At 42.2% G+C, this 11,279-nt stretch overlaps 2 protein-coding genes across 3 annotated transcripts; one reads left to right on the top strand and one right to left on the bottom strand.

Annotated features, from left to right (window-relative positions):
* Positions 1-2,505: 2,505 nt before the first annotated feature.
* Positions 2,506-3,791, top strand: LOC147612217 (uncharacterized). Its single transcript, XM_086784183.1, has 2 exons — positions 2,506-3,051; positions 3,093-3,791. The coding sequence occupies exons 1-2, from the start codon at positions 2,506-2,508 to the stop codon at positions 3,657-3,659; spliced, it is 1,113 nt and encodes a 370-aa protein (XP_086640309.1). The 3' UTR covers positions 3,660-3,791.
* Positions 3,792-4,207: 416 nt separating this feature from the next.
* Positions 4,208-7,685, bottom strand: LOC147612216 (uncharacterized). 2 transcript variants are annotated; one of them, XM_086784105.1, is made up of 3 exons: positions 5,670-7,685; positions 4,928-5,528; positions 4,208-4,801 (listed from the first exon to the last, which is right to left on the bottom strand). In XM_086784105.1, exons 1-3 carry the CDS (start codon positions 7,584-7,586, stop codon positions 4,395-4,397), a joined length of 2,925 nt encoding a protein of 974 aa, XP_086640231.1. In that variant the 5' UTR covers positions 7,587-7,685; the 3' UTR covers positions 4,208-4,394. The 2 variants fall into 2 exon arrangements, with proteins under 2 accessions (XP_086640231.1, XP_086640230.1); XM_086784104.1 differs by having other exon boundaries at positions 4,928-7,684.
* Between the last annotated feature and the right edge of the window lie 3,594 nt (positions 7,686-11,279).

Below are 11,279 nucleotides of genomic sequence, written 5' to 3'. Positions count from 1 at the left end.
GGAAGGAGATGCCATGTGTCACAAGCGTGCATGACACGTGGCATTCTCTTGACATGTGGCACTATTATGGTTGATGTGGCAATTCCATGATGTGGCATGCCATGTCACCATGTGCGAGGTGGCATGCAAAGGTGGCAAGATGATGTGGCATTAATGATGACTAGGATGATGAGGTGGGGAGTCAACTAGGTTGACCATGTTGACATGGAGGGTGGAGGTGGCAAGCTGCTTATGTGGATCCTCTCGATGCTCACGTGGACATAAAGTGGCATGCATATATAAGGTTTGGGCTTACCCAAGCCTCACACATGGAATGAAACCTAAGCTGTGAAGTTTACCAAGCCTAGATTTCCAAACCTAACTAGGATTGGTTTTAGACTTGAAAAGGAGAGAGTGGACACAATATGGGAATTTTCACTTGGGAGGATTGAAAATGGACCTTCCCATACTCAAATCAAGCCAAATTTTTTTTAATAAATTTATGGCAACAAGAGTATTGATCCCTTGAGTTTTTAGATTGAAAGATTCAATATTTAATTTTCTAGAATTAAATTACTATTGATTTAATGGGCCTCTGAAAGTCATAATAAATTTTCCAAAGTAAATCTACAAAAATCAAACCGTTAGATTTGTAATTTTATCTTATACCCACATTATACTAATCTTTCCCAATCTAATCATCACTAGATCCATACAATTTGAGCATTTTAAATGGTAGATGTGGTGGGAGGATAAAATAGTATGTTTTTTAACAATTCTAATATCTTTTAAATAATATAGAAAATAGTAGAATACATCAAAAATTACTCGATAAATCAAGTTAAGCTCTATGTTATTTGTATTTGTGATATGCAAAGTGGGAACATTGTATGAGTAATAATGTAAAAGTTATAGGCAATTTACTCACATTCACTATACCTGTCTAAACCTAGGACAGGGCCTGTATACAAACTTGGTTCCCAAAGAAAAGGGGATTTGCAATTATTGGATATTCGATCAGATTATAGTTTTAGGTGCCCAACTTTGCATATGATGTTTCATTAGAAGACCTTGAAGTGAAACTCCTTGGCTAACTATGAGAGATTGGCTATTCTTCTTGAAAAAATGCCTGTTTTTCAGCTAAAGCCAAGGGCGCCCACGACATGAAACTAGATAACCTCATCTTGCAACCACCCACCACATGCTTAGAAAGGCTATTTCATTGGTATCTCATTATTTTTTCTAACCCTAATTGGGAGTTACTATGACATTGTCAATACCACAGATTTTGGATGTTTCTTGAGAATAACATATTATGGTGTATTGTCCATCATTAACTAAACTTTCGTTCATTTTGCTTATAATTCATGTGGTGCAGGGTATAGCTAGTTCTAGAGTTGAGCATGTGATGGAGTTGTGCCACATAGCAGCTAACAAAAATACAGTTCCAAGAGATGTTTCTACCATTTTTCTTGGAGGGTAATCTAAAATTTTTAATACTCTAGATTGGAATAGTGATCATAAACACTATTAAGACTCAAGAGCTAGTTGCTTATGGTTTTTATGTTGTTTAATAGCTTTCTATGTCCTACAGCCCCTCTCTTTCTCATGAACTATCACTCCCTCTTTCAATTTTAGACATGACATCCATTGACACTATATTTTAGGACATACTTGCATGTGGAATGTAGAGATTTCCTCATTGTTGTCTGATACATTGAGTTTCTTTCCATTGTTATTACAGTAATTAGGAAGAGTAATCTAAAATTTTTAATACTTTGGATTGGAATAGTGATCATAAACACTATTAAGTGCTGGTTGTTCTATACTTTCTAGTCTCTCTCTTTCTCGTGAACTGTCACTCTCTCCTTCAATTTTAGACATGGCTAAATTTTGAGAAGGTGGCTAAATTCTTTGATATTGATGTGCCCACCGAAGAGTAAAAAGCAAAATGGCACATATTGGTCGCCCACCGAAGAGTAAAAAGCAAAAAAAACTTGACCAAATGCTTGGGTTGACCAAATGCTTGGCCATCAAATGCAAGCATTGATGCAAGTCGGGCAATTGATGGTCGGGCAATTGATGGTCATGGTGAAACTTCAGTAGCAATTGCCCAACAAGAGAATGCTGGAAGTAAAAAATACAGCAGGGTGTATTTGGACGGTTGGAAAACAACGTATCCTTGGGTTTGTGTGATCATAAATAACAAGGGCAATGAACACTTGAGGTGTAGATGGTGCACATTTTCAAGAAAGGGGAATCCTTTCGCAAAAGAAGGGTCTTCATCAATATAAAAGAATGCACTATGTGTGCATGGCAACTCCAAAGAACACAACGAGGCAAAACAAATATGGAGAGAACATGAGAAAAGGTCAGTTGTGCCTATGGAAAAGCATATTGCAGCCATGACAAATGATGAAAGAGGTAGGATCATAACAGTCATTCAAACTTTATGGTATGTCATGTGAACCTTTGGAAGAATTTCATTATCAATGTAACCTCCAACGGTTTTTTAGGACGCCAAATATGCCTATAGTGAGTGAGTATTCCTCTTACACAAGTACAAATGCTGGTAAAGAATTTGCAAAGGCAATCAAATTAGTATATTGGGATATATTGAAGAAAGAAATCAATAACAGTCCCTTTTACTCCATTCAGGTTGATGAAAGCACAGATATCACCATACACCAATACATGATTATCTATATAACTTTCGTTGAGGAGGGAGGGAATGGGTTAATCACTACAAAGTTTGTAAATCTTTTGCAAGTAAAAATTGCTACAGTTGAGGCTTTACATAATGCTTTGATAGGCTTTTTACAAGAAATGGGTTTACCTTTGTCGAAAATGATTGGAATTGCCACGGATGGAGCAAGTGTGATGATAGGTTCTAGTATAGGTTTGGTTACAAGGTTGAAGAACCACATTCCACATCTAGTGGGCTTCCATTGCATTGCACAGAGAGAGGCCCTTGTAGCTGGAGATGCTTTTAATGGCTTCAAAGAGTTTAAGCTCATGGATACGATAGCAAAAAGGCTTTATGCATGGGTAGCCAGGTCAGCCAAAAGGCATGTGATTCTCGCTGATGTTGTGAAGGAATTTGGTCTCGGTAGTATCATGTAAGCTTAGACCAAGCATTGTGGGAGAGGTTTAAAGCAGATTTTGATCTTTTTGTGGCATCAAAGTTCTTCAATCCAAAGGACTACAATGAGGATTTAACAAAGTTGGATGTCTCCACAAGAGAATGGCTACAAATTCTGTGTAATCACTTTGGACAAGGCCCGAATGCATTCATAAATGAGCTGGAGTGTAAAGGGGGACGTAGGTCTTTTATTACAAGAATGAGGAATTGTTTCAAGGGTAAGGATATGCACTCAGCTTGGCAAGATTATTGCAATCATGAAGAGTGGGAGCAGTCATTTCCATGGACTATGAAGCTTTGGAGAGTTCTTTTAGTGTTACCCCTTTCATCAGTGGCATGTGAGAGAGGGTTTTCAAAGATGAATAAGATCAAAGACAAGTTCCGAAACCATTTGTCGCTTGATATGCTTAGCTTATCAATGTTTATTGGTTTGAATACTCCAAAGGTAAAATACCGTGAAGATGTTCTTTGGGATGAATGTTTTGAAGCTTGGAAGCTTTTGAAGAACAGGAAATCTATACCCATGCAGACAGCTTGACTTGGGCTTGTGTTCTTACCATCCTTCTCTATCTATTATGCTGTAAATGGTGCCACTTGATGCTCATGAGTTATGGTTTTTTCTCACCTATCTTTTTGTTCCCACTCATGAGCCTTTTTGTGTCCTCATGCCAAAGGCTTTCCAATTATATATATGAGCAGCTTTGTACTAATCCTCTTTTGCAAGTAAACTTGTATATGTTTGGCATACTAATACATTCTATGTTACTTCTTGATTATTATTCATATACTCTTTTGGAAGTAGAAAAATTTGTATAAAGACTTTTGCATGTCAAAGGTTTTTTAAACATGTTAGTAGAAGGGCTCACTAAAAATTTGCCATGCTTACAAAAATGGCAAGACAACAGGCTAAATGTCTTTTGAAAATCCATGGTGCCCTTCAAATCCTAAGAGTGGTCTCCCCACATGTTAGTAGAAGGGCTCACTAAAAATTTGCCATGCTTACAAAAATGGCAAGACAACAGGCTAAATGTCTTTTGAAAATCCATGGTGCCCTTCAAATCCTAAGAGTGGTCTCCCCACTAGTTATATGGAAAAGGCCACTTTCAATTATGTGTACAAGACTACAGGCTAAATGTCTTTTGAAAATCCATGGTGCCCTTCAAATCCTAAGAGTGGTCTCCCCACTAGTTATATGGAAAAGGCCACTTTCAATTATGTGTACAAGAGGACTATAGACACTTTTTAAGTACAATGGCACTATTGAATGAGCGAATTAATGTTTGAAAACGCGTTTTGATATTTTGGGGCGATTTGGCGTGGCTTCTGTAAGCATCTTGACCACTTCATGCATGGTAGGGCGCTGGCGAGGCAGAGTTTGCGTGCAGTGGAGCGCAGCGAGCAGCAGGCGCACCATTTTGTCCAGGCATGAGGAGGAGGAGAGTCTAGGGTCCAATATTTCACACCTAAGCAAATGGTCGATCGCGACTCTCCCAACACCTTGCAGCCGCCTGTGCACCCACTTCACGATGAGCTCCGGGCCGAAGTCGGTGCCCCCTCCAGATTCCAATTCCGGGTCATGATCGATCAGCGCCGGCTTCCCCGTCACCAGCTCCATCAGCACAACGCCGAAGCTGTACACGTCACTTTTCTCCGTCACCCTTCTGATGTTGTGGCAGTGCTCTGCCCACAGTACGTAAAACTGTTAATCCACTTATAGCATAAGCATCGAAGCATTAACAAAGAGGGTTTGCATGGCCAGGAGAGCAACATCAGACAACCACACAATTCACATGAAGCAGCCCTCACCTGGGGCGATGTATCCAGGCGTACCCACCACATTTGTAGTGAACAGCACTTGCAAATTGTTGAGAATCCGGGCAACTCCGAAGTCAGCCACGTGAGGCCGGTAAGCAGCGTCCAAGAGTATGTTGTCAGACTTGAAATCTCTATGAACAATGGGGGGATTGCAGTCATGATGGAGATATGCCAAGCCTTGCGCTGCCCCCACGGCTATTTCGTACCTCCTTGCCGGATCAAGCACGCCGGAGGCTGAAGTGTCACCACACAGTGCATCCTTCAAGGTTCCGTTCTCCATGTACTCGTACACCAGCAGGCTAGTGTCGGAATTGTTGGAGTAGCAACACAGCAGCTTCACAACGTTGTTGTGCTTTACCCTTCCAAGAATTTCTATTTCTGCCTTGAATCCACCATCAGATTTCTTACCGGTTGCTTCTTTAACACGAGCGCCATCTTGGTGAATATGATTAAAGCAGCATCGGAGGTGTTTTACAGCCACAGTCTGGCCATTGCTCAATCTTTCTCTGTAAACATTTCCAGATGCTCCTGTCCCAACTAGGTTACCATTACGAGGAGTCCACTCCGTGATCTCCCGTGGCTCGAAGTCGAGCTTTTGGAAGGGTATCCACAAAGCGTCACATGGAGTTGTGGCAGCATTATTGTATGGGATATAACAGATCCTAATGAACATAATGAAGCCGAAGACAAGCAGGAGGAATGATGCAATGAACATTGATACTACAACAATTACCATTAAATGATGAACATTCGGCCTCGGAATTGAGCACGGTTTCACTCCAGGCAAGCTTTGGGCTGCAGTGCACAGGTCCGGATTCCCCTCAAAACCAGGTGAAACCCCCTGATCAAGCAGGAGGCCATCTGGGATGGGCCCTTGAAGATTGTTTTGGGAGACGTTAAAGAAACTGACCTTGAGATCGCTTAAAGAGGGAGGAATTGACCCACTCAGCTTATTCATGGATAAATCAAGAGAATTGAGGCTTAGCAGGCGACCTAGAGTGAATGGGATGGAGCCAGTGAGATGATTATGAGAGAGCTCAAGGTTGGAGAGGCGGGTGCAATTTCCCAGCTCGGCCGGTATATCTCCTGAAATCGCATTGCCTTGGAGCTGGAGGTCACTTAGGAAGACTAGGTCTCCTATGGAGGAAGGGATGTTTCCAGTGAGCTTATTGTCACTGGCTAATAAGTGAGAGAGATTCCAAAGGTGGTTGATTTCAACAGGCAAGCTACCGGTGAAGGCATTGTTCTGCAGGTAGAGAGTGGAGAGGTTAGAAGCCATGCCAATGGAGGATGGGATGTCGCCTTGCAGGAGGTTATTGGCGAGATCCAGAATGTTAAGACCGGGTAAGGTCCACACGCTCGGCGGAACAGTGCCGCGGAGACGGTTGAAACCTAGACGGAGGCGTAGCAGAGAGTAGCAGCCTCCGTAAGCAGCAGGAATGGTCCCTTCGAAGTTGTTGTATAGGGTGCTTACGTAAAGCAGAGCGCCCTTTCTGCAAAGATGCGGCGGCAGCGCTCCGCTGAAGTTGTTGATGGTGAGGTCGAAACTCCTGAGGTTAGAATAACTGCCAAACTCTGGGGGGAACTCTCCGGTAAAGGAATTGCCCGAGATTGTCAAGTCTTTCAACGGAAGCTGGCCGAACCCGGACGGCAGATTTCCCGTGAGGTGATTGTAGGACAACCTCAAAATGCTGAGGTTCTTCAGCGAAGAGAAACTGGACGGCAAGGAGCCGGAGAGATGATTGTAGGACAAGTCCAGCGTTGTGAGAGCAGAGAGCACTCCGATGTCGGCCGGGATGGGCCCCACCAAGGAGTTGTTCCAGAGCTCCAGCGCCACCAGTCGGCGGAAGGTTGTGATGTAATCTGGAATACGCCCTGTGAGGCTGTTGAGCGCGAAGTCCAGGGTTTGGAGACCAGTGAGGCTGGAGAGAGTGGGCGGGATGTGGCCAGTGAGGCCGCAGCTAGTGAGCCAGAGGTAAGTCAGGCGCGTGAAGTTGCCAAGCTCGCGCGGTAGGGGGCCAGGTGTGAAAGGGTTGTAGGCCAGGGCAAGATACTCCAGCTGCCGGAGCTGTGCCAGGAAGGGAGGGAGACAAGCGCCGACGTTGAGAAGGTTGCCGTTAAGAGCTAGCGTCGACAGCCGCGGCAGTCTGCCGAAGCTCTCCGGTATGGCGCCCGTGAAATTGTTATTGGACAAGTCAAGCACTTGCAGGTTGGGCAGGCGGTCAATGCGCTGCGGGAGGGCGCCCACGAGCCAGTTGCTGGAGAGGTTGAGGGTGGTGAGGTTGGTGCAAGAGTCGAGCAGCGCTTCGGGAAAAGTGTCCCCAAAGTCGTTGTAGTAGAAATCCACGGACGTGAGGGTAGAGATGCCGCACATGAGCGTGGGCACGGGGCCCGTCAGGCCTAAGAGAGGGAAGCTGAGCGCAGTGACTAATGAATCACCAGAGGGGGGATGGTCACAGATCACCCCTTTCCAGCCGCAGGGAGAGTCGGAGGAAGCCGACCAGCTCTCTAGTACATGCTCAGGATCTCCCAAAGCTTGCTTCATTTCTAGGAGAATGTGACCATCACGCGAAAGGGGCAGCCCAGTGGGTAGTAGCAACCAAAACAGCAGCACAGCAGGTAGCAGCACCAAGGTGATCAAGGTCGCCATAGCTCAGGCTTCTTGAGTTCAGGTAAGAGTCTGGCGGCCATTTAATTCACACCTAGTCAAGCGGAGTCAAGCTTTCGGACCTCGTGCTCCTAAAAGAAAAGCTATGTGACGTGGCATTATCTCCAATATCTCACACAATGATGAGAATAAGGCCACCAACATTCACATCCTAATAGCAAAAGCAAGAAAGCTGACGTGACCCACATTCATATCGTAAAAGCGAAAGCAAGGCTTTGTAAAGGCTGTTTTTTTCCAAGTATTTTTATCTAGTGTTAATCCACCTTTTTATTTTTTTGCTTTTTTTGGGAACAATAATTTATCAATATAATAATATCTACAATAATGTCACCAATTTGTACAAAAGGCTTTCTGCTTGAAAACTCCTCTTAATCCCACTTTCTATTAAGAAGATCACATACCATGTCCCACATCTCATCTTCCCATACAAAAGAGGATCTTTCCCAAGAGAAATGAAAACCCAAAGCAGTCAACATCACATCAGAGGTGAAGCCTTTGGGTGACTATTCTTCAAAGTCAGCAAAAATGCATACATTTGAACATACCTTCAGTAGCCTCTACCCCCTGACTAGTCCCTTTACTGAATATCAACTCATTTCTTCAAATCCATACTACCCACAAGCGACAATATCTTATAATACAATAGATTAGATCAATCTCATCTGCCTCCTTGCATAATCTCCCTGGTAACCAATCCCCGCAAAGTCCCCTCACCCCCAAGTTGCCTTCTAACCATTTAACTATTTTCCCCTAGAACCCCCTTAATGCAAGACAGTCCCCAAAAAGCATGTTTCCCCTCTTCAATAGATTTTTTACATCTAGGGCATGTCCTAGCAGTGAAATTCCTTTGGAGAAGTTTAAACCCAAGAGGTAAAGCCAGTAAACATACTCTCCCACTAGACATACTCTCCACATAATGTTTTGAGCTTTCATTGGGATAAAGCTTCCCAGATCAGATTCCACCTCTTCCTCCAAGTGTTGAGATCCTAGCTAATTACTCTCCAAACTTTGTTGTAATATTTAACATTAATTTCACCTTTACACATCCCTTCATGTAGTTCCTTAGTGTTAATTCTGTCTAGTTTCCATTGAACGAGTTCCAATCCTAAAACCAAGAGGCTTCATTAAATGTTGTGGAAGACCAACGTTTCTCAACCCCATCTAGTATTATTGAGCTCAAGATCTAAACCTCACTCTGTTGTGGTTTGAACTCCCTCAAAATCTATTGTAGTTCTTTCCACAGCAAGTTCGGGAAAAGTCCCAAATGTCCCCTAATTTCCTTAGACCTCTATTATTCAATCTTTTGGAGATCTTTGTATCAAGGAGAGCTACAAGGGGTTTAAACTTACGAGTCCACTAGATACTCAGGTTTAGTAGAGAATTCCCAGTCCACTAGATCTTTGTATCAAGGAGAGCTACAAGGGGTTTAAACTTACGAGTCCACTAGATACTCAGGTTTAGTAGAGAATTCCCAGTAACTCTGGTACACCCATTCCAACTAATCAGGCCCATTACCTCTTTCCAATTAGAGCATAAGAATTTACAAAAAGGGGAGTTCATCATTTTGTGGAGAGAAAAAAAAATTAATTTCTCCTTCTAGTCTAGTCCAGACCATTTGCCTCTAAGTTGCACTTCAGCATCTTCTATCTCCTCTCTCATCATCTTAGCCCATATTCTTTCTTACTTAAGGAATTTAGGGAGGCTAACTATCACTCTAGCCTTAGCATGAATAGGTATATGTAATATCCCCAAACCTACTAGAATTTTGGGGTAGGGCAACCTTCTCCCAAGCCAACCAAGAGAGAACCTTTTTTCCATTTTTGCCATTCCTCCAATCTCTGATAGGAGCAATAATTCTTTTCCAATGACATTTCTTAAACTCTATTACAGGGCAGATAAACAAAATATAAGATCAAGGGTTGTATTTACTGGCAATCCTATCATGGAAAGACACCCTGACCCCTTCCCATTTCCTAAGCTTAACATAGAATCTCTCAATTGCCCAATCTGTCAGGTCCTTGTTGCTCACTCCCACCTCTAGGTGTATAATGAGCCTTCCTTTTTTGATGATATTGAACATCCCCATCTTTCCATATCAAAGTTATCCTCCTCAGTCAAGCTTATGATTTTGGATTTATGAATGTTACACTTAGATCCAGAGGCTTTGGCAAGCAGCTATACAAATTGCAAGGCATTTCTCATATTCTTATTGTCAGCTTTCAAAAATAGGAGGGGGTCATTAGCAAAGCATTGGATATAATCAACTATGCTCCCCATTTCTAAGTTTGAGCCCAGAAATTAACCCTTTTTCACTAGCATCTTCTAAGGCTATTATTGGAGGATGAGATGCCACAACAAACAATAAAGGAGCTAGAGGACAACCTTGTCTTACCGATCTTTTGATTTCAAAGCCCCGAACTAGTCTCCAATTTAATAATAACTTAGAATGTGGTCCAACTGTAAGAGTATAAATGCATGAATTAATCTTGTCATTCTTGCCACAAATGACCAGTGTATTCTATCACAAGCCTTCTCTAAATCCAGATGGAAGATTACACACTCCTCGGTCGCCTGTCCTCTCTTCTATATCTTTACCGATCATTGTTGAAAATATATTATCATAAATGGATCTACCTTTAATGAACCCATGTTGTTTGTTAGAGATCGCCTCTTGTAGAGCTGGGCTCATTCTCAGAGCTATGACCTTTGCCAAGATCTTGTAGATCATTGTGAGTAAGGTAATAGGCAATGGTTAAAGTGGATACAAGTAGGCTATTTGAGGATTAACTTTATCATCCCTTATCGTCGCAGATCATTATCTAACTCTCCTCAAGAGGCCTTCTTACAAGTATCCCATATCAAGTCTTCCAAAAAGTCCCAGAAGGCTATAAAAAGCTCAACTGATAGCCCATCCCAAACTAGTGATTTCTCCTTGACCAATTTGTTTAGGGCTTCCCAACATTGCTCTATCTCAATCTCTCTGTCCAATCATCTAGCTTTGTTTGCTTTAATTATTTTGTTGACCAAGTCTATAAGTTTGGTTTTGACCTGAAAACTTTCCTGAGAGGTATCTTCCTTAAGACTCAGAGTAGTTCTCCCAAAAAATCTACCCACTTTAGAGTAATCTACTGAATATCCCCTAGCTTCTGCCCATTCTCATCTCTAATTTGTCCTTGCAATTCTCTACTCCCTCTTTCTTTGGTAATCCCAAACAAGTTTTGGCTGGTTTTCTCATGTTATTGTATACTTTCCATCTATTCCCTTTCTCTCTTTCCATGGCAAATTTGTCATCTTCCTCTTTTAGGTGAGTCTAACATTATACATACTGGTTCATCTCCATCCTGGACATATCATTAAATTGCCTCTTCTTTTATAAAACATCTAGTAGATTCCCCCAATATTGCCTTTCTTGTCTTTTTTTATCAGCTAACACCATATTAGTGAATTTGGGAATTTCCCAATTCCCATTTTTGAATACTTAAAAAGGGGGACATGGATAACATGTTTGTAAGTTTCTCAAAACCCTATCATATGACCTATCGTTGGAAATCGCTTGAAAAATGGAATCTAAAGAGCTATAAAGCGCTCATTTTGGATTAGTGGTGTTCAAGTTATGGTTAATCCAAACTTTTGACCACGTGTCCCAAACTTGTGGGAAATTCCCATATTCCCCAA

This window comes from Cibotium barometz, chromosome 46 (genome assembly GCF_041138505.1).
Source record: "Cibotium barometz isolate CiBa-2024 chromosome 46, ASM4113850v1, whole genome shotgun sequence".
In the NCBI taxonomy this organism is placed as follows: Eukaryota; Viridiplantae; Streptophyta; class Polypodiopsida; order Cyatheales; family Cibotiaceae; genus Cibotium; species Cibotium barometz.
Note: the sequence above shows the minus strand (reverse complement) of the source record. Positions and strands in the feature narration are given on the sequence as shown.

Excerpts from the sequence above, each read along its gene's own strand:
- LOC147612217 (XM_086784183.1), top strand. The coding sequence starts at position 2,506 with ATGCCTATAGTGAGTGAGTATTCCTCTTACACAAGTACAAATGCTGGT. Across the intron at positions 3,052-3,092 it reads CCAGGTCAGCCAAAAGGCAT|TATCATGTAAGCTTAGACCA; the intron begins GTGATTCTCGCT and ends TGGTCTCGGTAG.
- LOC147612216 (XM_086784104.1), bottom strand. The coding sequence starts at position 7,586 with ATGGCGACCTTGATCACCTTGGTGCTGCTACCTGCTGTGCTGCTGTTT. Across the intron at positions 4,802-4,927 it reads GCCTGGATACATCGCCCCAG|AGCACTGCCACAACATCAGA; the intron begins GTGAGGGCTGCT and ends TACTGTGGGCAG.